This window comes from Canis lupus, chromosome 21 (assembly GCF_048164855.1).
Source record: "Canis lupus baileyi chromosome 21, mCanLup2.hap1, whole genome shotgun sequence".
Classification (NCBI taxonomy): domain Eukaryota; kingdom Metazoa; phylum Chordata; class Mammalia; order Carnivora; family Canidae; genus Canis; species Canis lupus.
Window position 1 is genome coordinate 13585574 of NC_132858.1, and position 21256 is coordinate 13606829.

At 43.6% G+C, this 21256-nt stretch overlaps 2 protein-coding genes and 1 long non-coding RNA gene across 8 annotated transcripts in view; 1 reads left to right on the forward strand and 2 right to left on the reverse strand.

The window, feature by feature from the left end:
- The window catches only part of CKAP5 (cytoskeleton associated protein 5), a 106840-nt gene extending 101832 nt beyond the window's left edge, over nucleotides 1-5008 (reverse strand). For all 4 annotated transcript variants that reach the window (XM_072790606.1, XM_072790605.1, XM_072790604.1 and 1 more), the window contains exon 1: nucleotides 4886-5008. The gene's annotated coding sequence lies outside the window, so the exon portion shown is untranslated. The remainder of the gene's footprint in view (nucleotides 1-4885) is intronic.
- LOC140612707 (uncharacterized) lies at nucleotides 4937-17065 on the forward strand. 2 transcript variants are annotated; one of them, XR_012013882.1, is made up of 3 exons: nucleotides 5067-5539; nucleotides 10837-11088; nucleotides 16726-17065. It is a non-coding gene; the product is annotated as an uncharacterized lncRNA (long non-coding RNA). The 2 variants fall into 2 exon arrangements; XR_012013881.1 differs by lacking the exon at nucleotides 16726-17065 and having other exon boundaries at nucleotides 4937-5539; nucleotides 10837-11971.
- LRP4 (LDL receptor related protein 4) overlaps nucleotides 11125-21256 on the reverse strand; it is a 52175-nt gene continuing 42043 nt past the window's right edge. Inside the window, exons 35-39 of one of the 2 annotated variants that reach the window (XR_012013880.1) lie at nucleotides 18487-18554; nucleotides 17855-17942; nucleotides 16171-16312; nucleotides 13027-13632; nucleotides 11125-12667 (exon numbers count right to left, since the gene is read on the reverse strand). Coding sequence is in view for 1 of the 2 variants with exons in the window: in XM_072790607.1 (XP_072646708.1) it covers nucleotides 13300-13632; nucleotides 16171-16312; nucleotides 17855-17942; nucleotides 18487-18554 (631 nt within the window). In the remaining variant the exon portion in view is untranslated. Of the gene's footprint in view, nucleotides 13633-16170; nucleotides 16313-17854; nucleotides 17943-18486; nucleotides 18555-21256 lie in introns of both variants that reach the window. The other variant, XM_072790607.1, reaches the window with a different exon arrangement.

The window sequence follows — 21256 nt, forward strand, 5'->3', positions numbered from 1 at the left end:
CTTTGGCTCAGAGCGGGATCCTGGAGTCCCTGGATGGAGTCCCACATTGGGCTTCCTGCATGGAGCCTGCTTCTCTCTCTGCCTATGTCTCTGCCTCTCTCTCTCTGTGTCATAAACAAACAAACAAATAATAAGTACTTAAAGAAAATAAAAAATTCCTCTGAGGGGCACCTGAGTCGCTCAATCGGTTAAGCATCTGCCTTTGGCTCAGGTCATGATATCAGGGTCCTGGGACGGAGCCCCATGAGCCCCACATCGGGCTCCCTGCTCGTGCTCTCTCTCTCAAACAAATAAATAAAATCTTATAAAAAAAAAAAAAAAGAGCTCCCAATGGACAAAGCTGGTACAATCTGAGCAATAAAAGAGTATTGGAATATGACGCAAAGTATAAAATAGATACCCTTTATTCCATACTGATTAAGTAAATACTTGACTAAATTAACAAATGAGGAAAGAGAGACAAATTTCCCACACAGAAGAATTCCAAATAAATTATGTAGATACTCTTCCCCAAAGAACAGGGAGCATAACTCTTCATTCCTTAAATGTAGGCAGCACAGTTACTCGTTTCCAAAGAGGACTGTATGGAATGGGGCGGGGGGGGGGGGGGGGGGGCGGGTAACTATAGTAGAGTACCTGACAAACATTACCTCAGCCAGATGATCAAAGTCAGTATTAACAGTCCAAAATCGGGATCCCTGGGTGGCGCAGCGGTTTGGCGCCTGCCTTTGGCCCAGGGCGCGATCCTGGAGATCCGGGATCGAATCCCACATCGGGCTCCTGGTGCATGGAGCCTGCTTCTCCCTCTGCCTGTGTCTCTGCCTCTCTCTCTCTCTCTCTCTGTGACTATCATAAATAAATAAAAATTAAAAAAAAAAAAAAAAAAAAAACAGTCCAAAATCATGTTGATAGGATGTATCCTTGATATGTTACGATGAAAATGGCACTTTCTCCTTGCCATCATCCTCCCCAAAACCCATAACCCCAGTCTAACCATGAGAAAAACATCAGATAAATTCCAGTAAAGGGACAACCTAAAATATAGTTGACCAACACCCCTAAAAACTTCCATTGAAAGTTTTTAATTAAAAAAAAATAACAACACAGTCGCTGTGGTGGCTCAGTTGGTTAGCACCTGACTCTTGACTTCACTCAGCTCAAGATCTCAGGGTCATGATACGGAGTCCCTGGCAGGCTCCAACAGACTCTGCACTGAGCATGGAACCTGCTTAGGATCCTCTCTCCCTCTCTCTCTCTCTGCTCCCTGCCCACTCACTTGTGTGTGAGCATGCTTGTTTGCACTTGAGCTCTCCTTCTCCCCCCAAAAACAAAATAAAATAAATAACAATGGGGGGGGGGGCAGGGCGCCGGGCTGGCTCAGTCAGTAGAACATGAAATCTTGATCTCAAGGTTGGGAGTTCAATCCCCACATTGGGTGTGAAGCCTACTTAAAAAATACAATAAAATAAAATCTTAAAAAATAAATAATAACAACAAAGGCAGGAGTGAGGAAGCCAAATCTACCTTCCCTCCCACTTGACACAACATAAGACTGCCATTTTTCCAGTTTTCTTTAGTTGAAGACTTTCCAAATTAGATTGTTGAGATACTGCTCACATCCAAAGACATAGCAACACAGCCAGCTTTAGTTATATACTGTCTTTATCACTTTATCATATAGAGAAGACTACAACAGTTTTGGCCAATTTTGTTCAACAAATATTTTTTGACTATCTATTTGTTCCAAGTATTGTTTGAAGCATTGAGGTAATCTCAAAGACAGAAGAAGAAAAAAAATCTGTGCTCTGCTTTCATTTCTCTGAGGACAACAGATAACGCACAACCAAACAATAAATGACCTATCAGATAGTGATAAATGCTATGAAGTGAAAAAAAAAAAAAAAAAGGAAAGTGAGGCAAAAGTGACCAAGAGGGCTACTCTAATTGGGAGCTTAGAAAATGCCTCTTTAAGGAGATGACATTTGAGTTGAGACCTGAGTGGAGCCTGTATACAAAATGAACAGCAAATGTAAAGGCCAAAAAGAATAAGCTTAATGTGCTTGAGGTGTCTCACATAAACAGGCCAGCTGCCCTGATAGGAATGAGATAAGTAACGTATTCTGAACTCCAGAAGTAAAAATACAAAAGTCATTTAAGGATCTCAAACAACTCTAACACTGCCCATCAGGAGTCCATCAATGGTAAGTAGATTAAGATCTCAATTTTAGGCTCCCCCAGAGTCTCCCCCAAAGTCACAGCAGTCCAGTAACTACTGTATTTTGAACCACTCCATCTTCCTTCCAAATACCACCATGTCCTATCATTCATATTTTTTCATGGCTCTGCTAAAAGTATTAAAAAAGCTGGTGTGCGGGGGAGGCGCCTGGGATGGCTCAATTGGTTAAGTCTCCAACTCTTGGTTTCGGGTTCTGAGATCAAGCCCGGCAACAGGCTCTGCATTCATTGTGGAGTCTGCTTGAGATTCTTTGGGGCCCCTACATGGCTCAGTCAGTTAAGAGTCTGCTTTCAGCTCAAGGTCATGATCCTGGGATCAAGCCCCACATCAGGAGAGCAGGGAGCCTGCCTCTCCCTTTCCCTCTGCCTGCCATTCTGCCTACCTGTGCCCTCTGTGTATAAATACACAAAATCTTTTATAAAGAGTAAATAAATAAGTAAATAAATAAATAAATAAAATAAAATATTTTAAAAAGGAGAGGGGAGGGTATTCTACCCAGAAATTGCTCCTGAATTCTCCCTAATGTATCTCATTACTTCATGTAGTACAACCATAGGTCAAAAGCAAAGGCCCTGGAGAAAGACTAACTTGGGTTCAAATTCAGATTCTATCAGTTGCATGATCTTGAACAAGTTGCATAACCTTTCTGAGTTTCCTCATCTATAAAAAACTGTGAGGATTAAAAGAGATAAAATGTGGCACCCAGTAACAATTCAATAAATGTTAGCTACTGCTAATAAAAGTATTTGAGTATTTTGTTCAAGGACCAGAGCTGGGCCAGAGGGATTATAGAAAATACAATTTGCTACAGCAAATTGTTTGAGAGATAAAACTGTCAAACTCCCTTAGGTCAGAAGCTTTGTCTTTTTCTGGTTCACTGGTGTATTCCCAGAATCCAGAACAGTGTTTAACACACAGTAGGCATCAATCTCAGTATGTGTTGAATGAATCAATGAATGAGATGAATGAGACTCCATTAAGTCAAAGGAGCATAAGAGAGCCTGGCTTTACTTCAAAATAAAGTTTTCATTCCACATCAAGATTTTAAACAATATCCTAAGGCCTCGTTAGAGATGTATTTATTATTTCTAATTGCCTCTTCGAAATCTAGAACACTGTTCGTAATATTAAGGTACTCAAATTTATTGCAATTAAAAAGCTCTGCTGCTAAAATTGAGCTGTCAGTTGTAGGCCACACTACTGTTCATAATTCAAAGCTGATGATCAAAACGTTAAAAGTAATAAAGAAGGTATATGAATTGTTATGGAATACCCTGCTTACCTCTGACTGCTCTCCAGTGAACAGACTTGGAAAACTTGTGTAAAATTTTCTTCTCACAAGTTGACTAAGTTTAATTTATGCCATTATTTATGGCAAAATAAATTGATCTCACCTCCTCTGTATCATTAAATTTTATGAAAACAACATGAGAGTCTGTTCAGTCACTTATGAAAGGCCCAAATCTTTTTTAGACTTAATAAATTTCCAAAGATTGTTAGCTTAATATATCGGCTCTTTAGGTCAAAGAAGGACTTTTCAGGGTGATGAAAATGGAGACAGAAGTTCACCTCTCTAAAAATGAGTTTTCAATTACTATAATTATGCATAAAATAAGACAGGCAGCATTTCTGGGCCAAGATCTGATGCCTTAGTTCCCCGTGAGATTTAGAGCCAAGCATAAAATTTGGGGCAAGTTCTGCAAAAAAAAAAAAAAAAAAGAACAACCCACTTTACCCTCTATTGATGCTGAATGAAACACTCATTGTTAGGATTCATCAAAACGAATATGTTTTCTAACACACAGTAAGCCACTCGGGCAACATCGCTTTCAGCATTTTTCTATCCCAGCAACAGAACGGGATGCGTTTAAATCCCGACAGTTACCAGGACTGCAGGTAGCTAACTCAACCGCCTAATAGTGGTAAGGGCTGAAAAAGTAAAAACCGAGTTTACCGAATCATAAAGTAGCAGGGCCTGCTTAGTTAAGCTAACCTACGCTGGTGGCTATTGTATAGGTCCTCCAAACCTCCAGAGCTGGAAAGACACCTGAACTACTGACACCTTCTGAGAGAGGAAGCCAGGCGCGAGGGCGGCGCGGTCTGATCGGAATTGTTAAAACCGCAGCCGGCCGGCGGGGACACAGGTGCGCGGGCAGGCCCCGGCACCGCAGTCCTTGTCTCGCTCCGAGACGACCCGGCCCTTCACCGCCGCGACAGCCCTCCTGGGTTCTTATTCACTCATTCATTCATTTGACAATTACGCGAGGGGCACCGTAGCAGGGCCGGCTCGCAGGGCCCCCGCCCGCCCCAGCCCCGGAACACCCACAGCCGCCAGGCGCGGCCCTGCACCGCCCGCATTCCCCCGCCGCCGCCGCCGCCGCCGCCGCCGCCGCCGCCACCCCGCCGCGGCGCGCTCGGGTCCCCCGGATGCCGGCCTCGGCTGCACGCGAGCGCCCACGCCCCCCGCCCTCCCAGCCGCGGGTCCGCCGGCCTCCGCCCCGCTTCGCCGCCTCAGATCCGCCGGGTTCGTGCGGCGAGGGAGGGGCGCGTCCGCGGAGGCTCCCCCGCCCGGGGCTCAACACCCCTCGGCGCGCGCGACGCCCGGACCCGAGGGCCTGGGTGGGTGGGTCGGGCCCACCGGCCACTCACCTCCGCCGGGTCAGAACCGAGGGGCCTGCTCTAAGCCGTTTGAAACCGCTTGGGCCGCCGCACACCCCGCAGTGTCCTCGTCGTTTATTGGTTCCCGACGGACCGCCCATCGCCCGCTTATTGGTCCGTTTGAAAGGCCTGTGGGCACGCGCCGCCCGCAGCTTTAAAGGGGCCGCGCGCAGCCGTGTTTCCTTCGGAACCGGCGCTGCCTGGTGGGGTGGGGATGTGGGGTCGCTGGAGCGAAAGCTGCCGACGACCCTGCACCCCCCTACCCCCCCCCCCCCGAGAGAAGAGCGAAAGCTGTGTGGAGAGCTGTGCATCCCCGGCCATCAGCATGCTTGCTTTTTTTAAATTTTGGCCATTCGAGCTACTGTCAACACCTGGCAATTTTTTAAAAAGTCATTTCATTCACCAAATACCGATTGTGTAGCTAAGTACGCGAGGGGAACGAGAGGCAGCTGGGATATCGTGGAAGGAGCAGTGAATGGAGCCAGGATGCTGGATTCTGGTCTTGGACCCGCTCTAAGCAGACCACTTTCCCAGTAAATTATTTGTAGCTCAGTTTCCTCAAAATAGGATGACAATGTTTCTCTTACAAGCCTAGGGTGAGGATTTAATATAACCAATTGGCTGTCTAGGAAAGGCCTTTGAACAGTAAGTGTTCTGCAAAAGCCTAACTAATATTCCTGTTTCTCTTAGAAATGATAGGCTTGGTTAATGTGATTTCTGAAAGTCTTGTTTAGCTCTAAAAATAAAATCTTTAAGAAAGGGTGGTGGTGCTGGCGCCTGGTAGACTCAGAAGATGGAACTTGCAACTCTTGATCTCAGGGTTGTATGTTCCAGCCCCAGGTTGGGTGTAGAGATTACATAAAAATAAAATCTTAAAAAAAAAAAGAAGTAAAATGTGATAATCTCTAGCCCAATAATGCCACTGTTAAGAACCTGTCCTACAGATCTATGCACGTATGCAAAGAAAAATGTCGAAAGATATTCACTCAGCAATTCTTAAGATATGGGAGAAAAAACACCCCACAAACAAAAAAACCCAAACCCTAGAAATTACAATGTCCATTCATAGAGAACTTGTTACATAAATTACAGTATATCCACTCAATAGAACACTATGTAACTGTTAAAAAGAATCTGTTTATTCTGTACGTGCTGGTGTAGAAAAATGCACAAATTTTATTTAATTGAAAAAAGGCAAGTTGCAGAAAAGCATATATGGAATGATTTTATTGTATATGGTTATAAATGCATATGTATTTTGTGTGCATGCCTGAAAATGGTTAGAACATTGCTGGAATTTCAAGAAATTATTTAGCAAGGAGAGTAGATAGGGAAATGAATTTTTTTGCCTTTGACATGTTAATTTAAATATATATATATATATATATATATATATATATATGTAGCAGGGAGAATATCTAGCAGTGGGAAAAGTAAGAGTAAGGGCACAGAAACAAAGTACAATTATATGTAGGGAATTGAACATGTGAGTTTGATTTTTAAAAGGGGTTCATGTTGGGAAGTAGTAGGATACAAAACTGACAGAGAAAGGCAGATTCTAGGAGGGTCTTGAATACTAAGGTAAGGAATTTGTACTTTAAATAGGTGATAGGAAGCTATGAAAGGTTTCTGAGCCAGAGAGTGACAAAATCAGAATTGCACTTTAGGAAAACTAATTAGCTTGATTGTCTAAAATGGGTTACAGTTGGAAGCCCCATTAGGAGTCTGATAGGAGGTGATAGCAGTGGAAATGCTGAGAACAGATTCAAGAAAGGGTGAAGGATTTAGCAACCAACTTGGTACAAAGGTGAGGGTGGGGCCCATTTAGGGAGATGAGTCAAAGAGCATGCTAGGATTTGAGCCTAGGCAGTGATTGATCAAATGGAAGTAGAAAGTCAGGAGAAGCCAGTCTCAAGAGGAAGGCAAGGAATTTAGTCTTAGACCTGTTTACTTTTAGGTACCAATGAGACATTGAAGCATAATTTCTAAGTAGATCTAGGAAACACAGGATGAGGACTGTGAGAAAAGATTAGGACTCAAGTGATACAGGCTTAGGAAGCACCTCCAGAGAGTAGAAAAGATGAAATTGTAGCAGTGGATGAGACCACAAAGTGGGAGAGTGGAGAGTGAAAAGGTGGGGCATGAGGACAGATCCATAGGTTAGGGGAAGGAGAAAAGAACCAAGCAGAGCAAAAAGGTCAGCGTAACCTTTGAGAAATGGGTTAGGTACATACAGAAATAGTCTTCTTCAGTCATTGGTCATTGGCATGTTTATTTTATTTAAATATTATGGAAAATAAATTGAAGATTACATTTATAAGGAGAGTGTGATGGTAAACTGGAATTTGCTCTATAAAGGATGTATGGAGTCTGGATCCTGGAGAGCTTTAGAACAAAATGGCAAATCCCTTTTTGTCTTATATGGTTTATGTAGCCCTACTAGAAGGTGGGCATTAGATGTCTGATTTCATTCTTTTATTCATTCATTCAACAAATATTTATTGAGCACCTAATATGTGCAGGGACTGTTCTAGGCACTTGGGATAACCAGTGCAACACACACACACACACACACACACACACAAATCCCTCTCTTATGGCACTCACATTATACTGAAAAAAGCATAGACAATCAACACATAAATAAATTATATAGTTTGTAATTAGACAATGTGTGCAATGTGAAAAGAAAAAACTCAGTAAAAGGGATTGGAAGTAGAGTTAGACATTAATTTTATAAAGGATGATCAGAGTAGGTTTCATTAAGAAGTTTACCTTTAAGCAAATACTAGGTGAAGGAGTTAGCCATGAGTTTATCTACAGGAAGTGCCAGCCAGGGGGACCCGCTATGCAGAGACTCTAAATTGGGAGCATGCCTCTCAGGTTAGAGAAACAGGGAGGCCAGTATAGCTGAAGCAGAGTAGTTGGCAGTAGGAGGATAGTAGGAGATGAGGTCCGATAGATAATGGAGGGCAAGGAGTGGCAGATCCTGTAGGGCCTTGTAGAAACCTAACATAATACCTTGATCCATAATAAGTGTTCAATAAATGTTCGGCCAGTCATCTTTTGCAGTCCATGATTATCACCAAATAGCTTTTATCTATGTATTATCAGAGTGACATGTGCTTACTTTAATCCAAGGACCTTTCAGTAGTTCTACATAAGGAAAGTATTAATGGGACAATGAAACCCTTCTATGCATTAGAGATCAAGGTGAACACACTATTATTGCAAGTGGAAGCAGTAAACAAATGTCAAACATTGTGTTTGCTGAATAATTGTGCTGAGCATTTCTGAAAAGCATGCTAGGGTGGGGACAGTGCTCATTCCATCATAATCACAAATGGCATTCTGGGAGAGAAAGCTCTGCAATGGGACATGGATCCATATTTCCAGTCTAAGAGGAGCAGCTTCAGTGATTAGCTTCCTCTCAACACTCGGTCCAGGTACCTCATGCATTATTCCCTGGAGAAAGCAGTGGTGACATTAACACAGGCCTCAAATGGCTGTGGGTTTTTGTGCCTTTACTGGCCTCCCAGCTTCTTCCATATTGTATTGGTTGCATTTAATAGGTGATTGAAAGAATGAATAACCCTTTTCTCATAATCCATTCTCCCACAGCCCCCCAAATGCAGGCTGTTCAAGAACTCTGACCACAGAAGCATCAGCTCCACCAAAGAGGAAGGAGGCAGAGGGAGAGATAGGGGCCTCATTAGCAGGCTGTCAACAGGCTTTTAGGGGCAGGAGGGAGGGAAAACCACTGAGAAGAAGATAAGTGAGAGTTCTTGGCTCTTTGTGTCTTGTAAAACGAAATAGGCAGATTGCGTAGCTTGGGGCTAACTCTAGCCTTGGGTTTAAACTCAGACCCCTAATTAGGCTGTCTGGATCTGTTTTAACACCATGTCAAGGAGTCCAAAATTGTGAGTTGGAACCTTGACTGGAAATAAAACTCTGTTCCCTATGTGGAGCTCTGCTTAGCCTCTGCCAGCTGCTTAATGGGAGAATGATCTAGAGAGAAAATAAATGGGCGAGTGAGGGAATGTTACAAAACAAAGGCAGCCTGAAACATCCCCAGATACACATCCTATTAAATGGATCAGTTGAGTCACCTTCACATATGAAGAAAAGAATACAATTTCTTAGCTATAAAAAGGGTTCAACGACATTTTTCATTATGTCCATAAGTAGAAATAACTGAAGTTTATGTTCTTGAAGTTCAGTGCATTACACTTAGAATCTTGTGTACCCTCAACTCTCATAGATGCTTTTTCTAAGTTCCTCTGCAGCACTTTGTTTTCTGTAGGTCTAAGTTTGGTGAAAGCTTCAATTCATGCCTTGGAGACCTCTCTATGGGCCACAGAGACGTTTTTTTTTACCTTAGGTTCCCTTATTTGTTCATGCAATTTAGAAAGAAGGACAGGGACTACATTTTGAATGTAATTGCTTGTAAAAATATGTCCAGTTTGTTAGAATTTGACCAACCATCTCCCTACTCATCGGTTTCAGGTTTTATATACAGAGAACCAGACAAGGAATTCTTGACTCTTGTTTTATCCCCAGGATTTCTTGGAAGGAACATAAAAACAAGTTTCAGGCTAGAAATTACCTTAGCAATCATTTGCCTTAACCTTTTCATTTTACTAATCAGGGAAGTATAAGCCAGCTCATAACCTGAAAACAGGGTGCTAAATCCTTGACACTTTTGCTTAAGTCCCATCGGCTCCACTCCAGATTCTTATCAACACCTGGGCCATCAGGCCCAGCCTCCTTTTCCTCTCCCATTTCCTGCTAACGTGGCAGGACAGTTGCAGGTTAGCAAGACCTTTATGGTTCAGGCAGTGTTGAATACCTGATTATACTGGCTCCTGTGGTCACAAGGTGTCAAAATACATTCACCAAACTGTTCTCCCAGAAACATTTCCCAGTCTTTAGAGCAAATGGTGTGTGCTTAATATATTCATTTTTTCTTCTCATTTGAAAAGTTATTCCTGAGTTTGCAACTTTGGTAGTCATTGTTCATGGGGTGGCCAGTAACCTTGAGCCTTTGGGAGGGGGTACTTTCTATAGGTATATAGGCTTATGCTTTAGTCTGGATTTCATTGCTTCAAATGTCCTTTTTTGTCTCTGGTGTGAGTTTTTTCAAAAAAGAATGGTGGAGTAAGGGGATGGTTGTCCTTGAGCTATTCCATTTGTTCCTGTTCTAGCACACATATTTCCCACCAAAATTGGAAGAATTATACACTATAAATTACCCTCAGCTTTCCTGTTATTTAAATACAAGAGGCTTCAGTCTTTCTTGCTTTTCCTTTCTTTTTTTGGAGGTTGGGGGCATAGGGTGGGCATGGAGGCTGTTGCTAGATTCTAAGATCTGTGCTCAGGCATGGAGCAGGACTTGGCCCCCAGCAAGAGATGAGGGAATTCATGGAAGCATTATTCTATAAAAGGCTTGTGGTTTAGAAAATCAGCTACTGATCTTTGACATAGTATTCTCCATCTGGCACTGAGATTTCCATGATTCCCAATCATCATTGAGAGGTGTTACATCCAGAGAACCTGAGAAGGGATCCCCAACTCACTGTCCTAGCCTTGAGATGTAGTATATAAAGTATCAGAAGGCAGCTTTTTTAAAATAAAAGGAAAACAAACAAAAGGAATCATAATATTGATTAGATCTGTTGTCAGAATCACTGTAAACCCTAAGATCAAAAATAGCTAGGAGCAGATTGGGGCCTGTGATGAACCCTCCTTGTCCCTAGTACTTTTCCTGCTATATCAGACAGTCTTGCCAGTGATTATCATGGCAAGGCAAAGTCAAGTTCTGTGACAATGAGGTCCTTATAAACCTAGAACAGAGATAAAAGATGTAGGTATATATGCCATGACACTTTCTTCCAGTGCCTGAAGGAGATGTCACTAACAATCTTGACACTTTCCCCATTGAGTCTCAACAGGACCTCAGGCAGCCACTACCAACCAACCGGAGTTGGCCCTTGAGATGAAACCTATCTGATATCCCTGTTCTAGAGGAAATAAGGATTTCACAAGCCAATGAACTCTGGTCTTGACCGGTCTTCTCAAGATGAGCTGAACCTCACACCTTTTATTGCTCTTCATCATCCTCACATCCCCGAAGGACACAGAGGTGATGTGTCTCAAGAAGGTTTTCAAAAGCATGGGTCTGCCGGACAGAGCAGGTGCAGTTATTAGTCATGACTCCAAGCCAGGCACGGTGATTAAGAAAAGCTAAATTTATATTAAATTATCATAAAGTCCTAAAATACTGAACATAGTGGTTAAATAACTCCAGAAAGTCCAATGTCTCCAGTGAGTAACGTTAAAACCATTACACATGAGCGCGGGAGAATCACTTCCATTAGTTTAGGACAGAGAGGTTTTGCTTTTTTACATAGTGAATCAGTGCTCAAATAGATATTTCTTCAAATATGTCTTTTCTACATTCTGAACAGCCCAAGTGCAATAAGATCCTTCCCCCTTTCCAATCAAGAAAATGCCACTTTTCTATTTTCTCCCCATCCTCAACCTGAGTCTGAGGACCCAAAGTGCTCCTTTTTTTACTGCCCCGTTAAGTGTGAAATGTCTCCCTTTCTTCCCCTAAATGGCACCTCGCCTCTCCCATTGTGTGTACTGGAAAAGACTTGCTGGCCTGGCCAGGCTGTCCTGTGTGGGTGCAGACCTGGGTTAGCTACTACCAGCAGGGCTAAGGGCTTGGCACCTGTCTCTAGCAGCCTTAGAACTGACCAGAAAAGCTTTGCTTTTGTTTTCACTGACATGTGTGGCAGTGGATTTCTCAATACTGACAACCACAGGAAAGTTTTCAAGTCAGGAAACTTCCCCCAGAAGCCCCTGCCTCTATTCTCAGCCCATTGTCTTCCCCCTTGCTGCTTCTAATTCCTGGGGAGAAGGGTCTGGATCTGCCCTAGGCTGAGAGGGCTTCATGAATGGTCCTACCTTTCTATTCCTTCTCCCTACTTTGCGTCTTAATGTGGTCCTCCTCACCACCCCAAGCCTACGTCAGAAAAAGCAAACTAGGCAGTGTGTGTGTGTGTGGGGGGGGGGGGGGGATAAAGGAAGGGGCTATATAGAAGGTTTAGGGCAGAAAAAAAAAGCCTCCACTCCCCTGATACTAGCATGAGACATGCTCTTTCTGTGAACGAGCATGAACCAAGTAATGGCATCACAGCCTGGAAAGTCAGTCACTTAGCTGGGAAGAGGGTTGGAATGGGAAGATCACCACCCCTAGAGCCACAGGTTCTCTGTCCCTTAACTTAGATCCCTGAGCACTTGAGAGAGAACACAGGAGGTTCAACCTCATGGACACTTCCCTTGAGGCCCTGTGCACCCCAAATCTACAACCCAATCTCTCTTCCTGACTATTTATGAAAACTTCTGGCCCTTCTTTGAAAAGTTGTTTCAGGACCTCTATGCTTAGAATCCCCGACAATGAGCGGGGAGAGAGGGGCAGAACGTTAAGGTTCAGGTGATGTGCTTCTTTTGGTCTAAGTGGCGCTGGTTAGACCCTGTAGGGGCTCAGCGCTTGGGGCCCCACATTCCTCAGGCCCCTGTTCACAACCTGGTTATACTTAGAATCAAAGACATAAGGGTACTGGCCAGTGGTGGCACCCACGGGGGAATTCATATTAGCCAGCTGCCATGCGATAAGGGCTCTGTCATCGGAAGGTAGAAAAGCTTCTAGATACTCTAGTAGGAGGAAGAACAGCTTGAGCCACACCCAGATCTCACCAATACTGGCAGCTGAAAAAAAAAAAACAGTAGCTCTTAGGCAAGAATAATATCCATTGCCAGCAATGGACAGGACATGCAGCCCAACAACCCTTAAAAGCTTTCTCATATTACCAATGCACTTGAGGCTGGAGGCTTCTGAGACGCCCATACCAGCTGGGCTTACTTCTCCTTCCTTTCTCAGCCTCTATCCTTCATCGCTCTCTCTACCCCTGACCCCTGCCCCAGCCCCTTGATGGGCAAGTTCTCTCAGAGAAGCGGCCAGGCCAGCTCTGATGGGGGAGAGTGAAGTCTTGGGGATCATCAGTTCTCGTGGGGCAGGGTACCAGGGAAAGGGGAGGTGGAGCTCTGTACTGATGAGGAATCATTACCAAGCCTAGTTTCAGAGGCTCAGGATGGAGTGCAAGAGGTGAGGTTCGTGGTAAAATCCAGGTCTACGTTTTCAGGATGCACCATCACTTCTTGTGCACAGGTAGTTATGGACTCAGGTGGAAACAGCTCCCGTGGAGGTCTCAGGAGCAGTTTTTTTGGGGGAGGGAGAAGGACGAGCACATAGGTTGGGGGGCCTGTTGTATAAGTGAGCACAAGGACTGGAAGTCCATAAAGGAGAAGGAACAGGCAGGGAGGGAAGAGAACATGGGCATTTAGACCTGGCTCTCTGAGGAGAGCTTGCGTTCATGTTTCCAGCCTGTGTCTGGCAGAGAGCCCCGTCTTTCTGGAGTAGCTGCGGTATGGACGCTGCTACACTCAGACTGCTCTTCCTGCAACAGCTGCTCCGTCTCCGTATCATCCAGGGAGCCCGAGCTGGCCTGGATAGACACTGTGTCTGTCTTCATGCATACATGATCCCGCAGAAGGCCCCCCCGTGAGCTGCGCAGTTGCTTGAGGTCATCCCACTCAGCATCATCCCCAGACAGAAGGCAGATTCCCTCTACGATCTTGATCTTCTCCTTGGTGTAGTTATGGTCAGGCCCGCCCTAGGGTGGAGAGTGGGGAGACACGGTCAGTCGGTTGGCTCTCTATAAAGGATCTCATGGTGAACTGAAAAAGGAAGTGGATGGGGTGAGAGGAGGTGTGAGGAGTACAAAGATCCCACAAATGAATGGGGAGACGTGGTCAGAGCAAACAGATGAGTCAGCCTAAAAGGAGAGTAGCAGCTAGGATGATTATTACCATCCTCAGACAGGGAGGAGGGAGAACCATGGCTTCCAGTCCTGCATCATCCACTCACTGGCTAGGTCACCTTGGGCAAATTACTTAGCATCTCTAAGGTCAGTCTCCACATCTGTAGTGTAGGGAGAATAACAGTATCCACCTCATAACCAAGTGCTGTGAGGGATCAATGAGGCGACACATGGAACACAGTTAGTAGGTGCTTGACACATAAGAAACACGAAATCATGTAAGCAATTGTTACATTGTTATTATGGTTTATTAATGGGACATCATGCTGATGTACGTGATCAAAGGTAACTGATAAAGGCAATTCAATGTGTACTTATTCAGAATTTTAAACTACTTCTGTGATCTTTTATTCTTACTTCTCTTCTTTCTAATTTTGTTTAGGAGAAAATTTTTGGGAAGTAAGACAGAAGGAATCTAGAAAATCTTATTTGGGTTCTGAGTGTCAGTCAATCCATTGGGGTCCCATAACCTATAGTGTTTTTTGGGGGGTTACCCTGGCTCTGCTCCCACAAGCCTTGAGGCCATTCCCAAGTGACCTGGGATTGTTCTAAGGACAGTGACAGTTCTAGTCAAGCTTCTCCTTTTATGGGTTTCTCAAAGGGTAGGCTTACTCCTGGTTTCTGAGGGATACCAACCAACATGCCTACCAGTACCAGGGAAAAAATGGGCATGGCTTAGGTTCTGTCCTGGGATGGTGTTCCTGCCAAGAGCTCTGAAGTGCTCCTCTATTTTAGTAGCAATTCAACTCCTTGGATATTTAACTGAGCCCCTACATTTTTTTTTAAAGATTTTATTTTTGAGTGATCTCTATATCCAATGTGGGGCTCGAACTCATAACTCTGAGATCAAGAGTTGTATATTCTATTGACTAGCCTGGCTAAGCACCTTTACTAAGCCCCTACATTAAACCATATATTCTGATGACTGTACTCTAAGAGTGACAGCTCCCTCCAGAGCAGAGACAGACATAGCACACAAGCACACAGGTGCATGCCTGCAGACCCACACCAATTCACCCAGCACACCCTCCGAGAGCTGAAATTAGCTTAAGATTAGATGGAGACATGCAGTGTCTTCATTGCAGAGACACACTGCTGAGTAGGTTAGGAATTAGGAAGAGGTGGGAGTAATGGCACTGGCAGTTTGGGGGGGGGGGGCGCACCCTTTTCCTCTACAAACACACCACAACAGGTACCTGAAATCAAGAGGAAATCAGAAGAGAAAGGGTGAAAGACTGTCTGAGGGGTGAAAGAGCTGCTGAGGAAAAGCATACAACAGAAGAAAGAGGTCACACACTTTTCAGTTATAACCCATGACCCTTATGACAGTTCTTCTCTGGGGCATCAAACACTCTAGGAATCGAAGACTCAGGAGTCTCTCAAAGATACTAATCGAGGAGGGGTCTACCAACCCTCAAACTGCAAACTATCCCTGCAGGTTGTGTTTTGGCTTACAGTAGAAGCTTTTTTTATATGGAAATTCATGGATCCAGAAAGCATGTGATTATTACATAAAACGTACTCATTGTGCATAGGAGCCCTGTATATGTGAGGGCAAGTGTTGACTGTGCTAGATAGGCCAAGAGAGTAGACCAATTAGGTTTCATAAGGGATATAACTCCTGATGAAGGGTTACAGGATTTTGGAAAAAGCAGGGATCATATTAGACTAGGAAAATCTGAAATTGCAGGGTACTGATCCCTTGTGGAACTGGGACTATTTTTCAGGCCTAAACATTCAGCATATAATTTTTCACTGAAGCAACAAAGGAGTTAAGAGAGCAAAAGCATGTAAATCTTTAGAATTCTAGAGAAATCTCTTAAGACTCTGTGATAAGAGAAAGAATAGCAAAAAACCCAGCCATTCCCAGCCATAGATGCCAATAGCTTGGATCAGAGGTTAGAAAAGGGACAGTCCAGGAGCTCGTGGGTTTTTGGGGTATTGTCTAGGAGTCTAGGGCATCTCAAAGGGGTGCAGCCTGCAGGGGAATGATGACTACGAGAGGGAAAACCTATGAGCCTGGGAAGTTATCTCCTGGCAGGGAGGTGCATACTCACATGCTTTCAGACCTAGACCTCCTGGAATCTGCTTACTAACCTTGCTCTCACTAAGGTCCCTCAAGCTGGTCCCTCAGAGAATCTAGATCTCTCCAGAAACCCAAATCAGATTTAGTTCTTCTGTTCACTATAACTGCCAAAATGGTAGATGGGACTACCAGTATCCCTCTCGGATCCATTCAGGCAACTGGAACATATCCTTCCCCCCCTCCCCCTAAAAACAAAAACCAAAACACAAAAAAACCCCACCTTAAATGTAAATTGTAATTTTTACCTCTTTCTTATAGCACAGTTGATTGTACATGGCTGGTTTGGGGATTGCTTCAATTTTCACTTCCTGAGTGGAAGTTCGGTAGGAGGGGTTGCTGTAGGTCAGGTTCCCCATTCCAGGATCAGTTAACTTGGATTTTTTGTGTCTTTAGGAGGAAAAGTGATGAGAAATTAGTTCAGATCTTTATGGCGGTGGTATCTGGGGAAGTTGCACCCCGAATGTAGCAGGCAGCTTCTAAGATGGCCCCAGTGACCCCTGCCTCCTGGTCCTCACACCTTCTGAATCCTTGTCCCTTAAGTGTGGGCTACATTTGGTAACTCACTTCTTTCTATTTTATTTTTAATTTATTTTTAATTTTTAAGTCTCTACACCCAGTGTGGGGCTCGAATCCACAATCCCAAATCAAAAGTCACACACTCCACCAACCCCGGGCGACTCACTTCTGACAGAAACAGAATATACAAAACTGATGGATGCTAGATTAGGTTCCAAAGAAATCTGGGGCTTCCATCCTTGGTTGCCTTTCTTCCCTAATTCTCTCTTATGCTTCCTCCGAAGGAAGCAAGCTACCTTGTTGTCGGTTGTCCTTTGGGAAGGCCCCTCAAGGCAGATAAGGGAGGAAGACCTCTAGCCAACAGCCAGCAAGGAACTGAGACCCTTAGTCCAACAGCCTATGAGGAACGGAATCCTGCCAACAGCTACATAAGTGGGGAATCCCTCCCCAGTCAAGCCTTGAGAAAAGACCACAACCCTAGCTGATACCTGAACTGCAGCCTGTAAGAGAACCTTGAGGCAGAGGCACACAGCTAAGCTGAATCCAGATTTCTGACCCACAAAAACTGTGAGATAATAAAATGGCTGTCATTTTAAGTTGTTGAGTTTTGGAATAATTTACTATACAGCAATAGCTAGCTAATAGACTGAGTCAAGCCAGATCTGCATCAATCCCACATCTATTATTTACTAGCTGGGATCTTGGTGGACATAATCTAAACTCTATGAGCCTCAGATACTCATCTGTAAAGTGAGGAATAACAATACCTGTACTACAACATTGTTGTGGCATTGATACATAGTCACTGACTAGTAACTGTTACTATTATTATTAGCATTGTTGTCCTTAGCAGGAACCACAGCAGCATAGCAAAATCCTGGTATTTCTGCTGCAAGCTGTGTTTAAAGCATTTGGGGAAAATAAATAGAGGGCCACAAAAAGAGGATTCTAAATTGAAAATGACATACTCCACCTTCCCGGGATGATCCCTATGGGGCAATGACATATCAAACAATATTGTAATAAAGGCCATGATTATGTGAAGAGAAAAGCCTTTCGAACTTCCATCATTTGAGGTGAGGTAGAGTAGTGGAAAAGCAGAGGTGCCAGCATCAGTCCCCGCTTTGCCTCTTACTGTTTGACCTTGGGTAATACCCTCTGTGCCTTCGGCATCTCAGTCTACAAAGTCCCAACAGCTGCTTGGTCATAACACGTGGAACCTGCTTGAGTTGTGAATGGTGAAAAAGAATAAGGATTCAGGTTCTACCCTTCCTTTCTGTGGCTCTGACCAGAGACCCATCTTGACGTGAGGCTGGTCAGAGGTTGGATCAGCAAGACATGGAGTTCGGGAGATCACAGACGTGTTAATGAGGACCAATGGACACATGGCCCCCGCAATGAGGCTGAGGTTACCTGTATAGCATCAAAGCTGCGATCACCACCAAAATCAGCAGAATACTGAGGAGTCCACCAATGACGTAGCTGACATGAAGTCCTTCCCCTAGGAGGAACAGAGATGCTAGGTGGGGACCAATGACAATCCTCCAGTTGGTGTGAGGGATGGAAGACAGAGGGCTCCTTTAGTAGGGGTTGGATGCCACACCATCTGAGGACAGCCAGGGAAAAGGCTACAGGGTAGAGGGCTGAGACAAAACCTAACAGCCTGCCAGCTCTAATGCCAATTCCACTACTTACTGGCCAATGTGACTTATGGCAAGACACTTAACTTGAACCCTATGTTTTCTCATCAGTTAAATGTAAATAATAAAATGCTCATAGCCTGGTGGCAGTGAAACATGAGCATTTACATACATATATATGCACACATGTATATGTGCAGACACATACATACAGCTTAGCAAAATGGCTGGCATATGGAAAGCACTCCATAAATGGTAGCTAGCTAATATTAGTTTTTCTATTTATTTACTCTGAGACATGGGTTCAACAACCCCAGAGCATCCCCATGGAGGTTCTGGAAGCTATCAGTGGAGACTTGGATCCCTTACATCCTTTTCCAAAATAGTTGGGCACTCAGGGCTCACCTGGAGCAGCAGGTACAGCCTCATTGGAATGTGCACAGAGGCCCAGCTGGGCATCCTTTTCAGAGCATCTGTGGGGCAGAGAAAACAGAATGTGAGGGCTACTTGTATTTGATAAAGATCTTGCCTTCCTCCAGGTAAGAGAGAAAGTCCTGGGGGGGGGGCCTGGGGGGCTCAGTTGGTTCAGTATCTGACTCCTGATTTTTAGGCTAGGTCATGATCTTGGGGTTGTGAGATCGAGCTCCAAGTAAGTCTCTGGGCAGGGTGTGGAGCCTGCTTAAGATTCTCTCTCTCTCTCTCTCCCTCTCTTAAATAAAAAAAGAAAAAGAAAAGGAAAGTCCTAAGAAGGACAGGGGGAAAGGGCTATGAGTGGAACTTTTAGATATCTGATTGTACTTGATGGGAGACATCAGAAGCATAGACTAGGAAATATAGAGAAATCATTGTGAGTCACTGTCTTCAAGATGCTACATCATATTTAAATGGTCTTTCTTTCTTTCTTTCTTTCTTTCTTTCTTTCTTTCTTTCTTTCTTTTCTTAAAAGATTTTATTTATTTATTTGACAGAGAGAGAGAGAGAGAGAGAGGAGGAGCAGCAGACAGAGGCAGAGGGAGAAGCAGCCTCCCCACTAAGCAGAGAGCCCAATGCTGGGCTCAATCCCAGAGTCCTGGGATCATGACCTGAGTCGAAGGCAGAAACTTAATCGACTGAGCCACCTAAGTGCCCCTTAAATGTTTTTTTTAAAAAAAGATTTATTTATTTATTTGGGGGAGAGAGAGAGAGAGAGAGAAAGAATGAGAGAGAATACGAGTGGGGGCAGGGGAGCCCAGGGAGAGAGAGTCTCAAGCAGACTCCCAGCTGAGCACGGAACCTGATGCAGGACTGAGATCATGAATGACCTGAGCCAATCAAAAGTCAGCTGTTCAACTTACTGAACAATCCAGGAGCCCCATGCTTAAATGGGTTTTAGGGATGCCTGGGTGGCTCAGTGGTTGAGCGTCTGCCTTTGGTTCAGGGCATGATCCCGGGGTCCTGGGATCAAGTCTTGAACTGGGCTCCCCACAAGGAGCCTGCTTCTCCCTCTGCCTGTGTCTCTGCCTCTCTCTCTGTGTCTCTCATGAATAAATAAATAAAATCTTTAAACAAAATTTTTAAATAAATATATAAATAGGCTTTAAAAAAGATTCCTCCAAAAAGGAGAAGTAGGTTTGGAAGTGAGCTGGAAGTCTGCTGACAGAATGCTAAGGTACCAATGGGAGGATTTATTAAACTACCAGGATGAGCTGGAAGAAACTACCAGCCAACCAAACCTCTGATTGGATACAGATTATCACAAGGTCTAAATAGACCTTGAAAAAAATTGTTTTTCTTCTCTTCATTCTTTCACCAGGGAATATGCAAGACATCCAGAGGGAGGGCTCAGAGAACCAGCTTGAAATGCTAAGAAGGTAACTTCTTTGTGGCACATTATGAACAGGCAATTAAAGGCATATCCTAAAAGGCTAGAGAAAAGCTATTTAAAAGAGCATTTGAAACCAAGATGCATGAAGTCTTCAAATAGACTCTGAATTTAAGAAAATATCTTAGTAGGGTTCAGAAGTTTTCTAAATTATCCTAAAGAAAATCAGATTAATCATGATTGATAGTACTTAAAAGTTAGTAAAAAAGCTACATGTTTATATCTGGATGTTTGCCTTTTTTTTTTTTTTTTTTTTTTTTTTAAGATTTCATTTATTTATTCATGAGAGACACAGAGAGAGAGGCTGGGACATAGGCAGAGGGAGAAGCAGGCTCCCCACTGAGCAGGGAGCCTGATTCAGGACTCGATCCCAGGACTCCGGGATCACGACCCGAGACAAAGGCAGACACTCAACCACTGAGCCACTCAGGGGTTCCGGATGTTTGCCTTTCTGTATAAACTAAAAAGAGAAAATGGGGCAAATAGAATTAATTCGATCATGTGCAAATTTTATTTTATTCATTTATTAATACCCTAATTCTAGTTCTCAGACTTTATTTTTTAAAGATTTTATTCATTTGAGAGAGAGAGAGAGAGAGAGCATGTGTAGGAGTTGGGGTCAAGGGATGGACAGAGGGAGAGAGAAGCAGGCTCCCAGATGAGCAGGGAGCCTGACACGGGGCTCAATCTCAGGACCCTGGGATTATGACCTGAGCTAAAGGGAGATGCTTAACTGACTGAGCACCTAGGTGCCCTTCTTTTTTATTTTTTAAGTAAACTCTACACCCAGTGTGGGGCTTGAACTCATGACCTTGAGCTAACGAGTCACATGCTCTACCAACTGAGCCATCCAGGCACCACGCAAATTTTATAACTGTAAAGACATGAGTCTAAAATAATAATAATAATGATAATAATAATAATAATAATAATAAAATAAAGACATGAGTCTAGAGCTCTCATTTGGGATTATTATTATATTTCTGCTTCCAGAATTGAAATTAATTATCTTTTAAGCTGAAGTTGATACTGAAAATAAGGAGACCAGTATATCACAATGGAAAGAAAATGTCTTAATAGAAAAATGTCTAGAAAGATAGATATCAAAATAGTAATAATAGGAAAGTAAATCACTATCTTGAAAAGGTATCTACATCCTCATTCACTGTAGCATTATTTACAATAGGCACAACATGGAAACAACCTATCCACTGATGGATGAGTGTATCCACTGATGGATGAGTGTATAAAGAAAATGTGGCATATATATATAAGGTGGAATTTTTTTCTTTCTTTTTTCTTTTAAAGATTTTA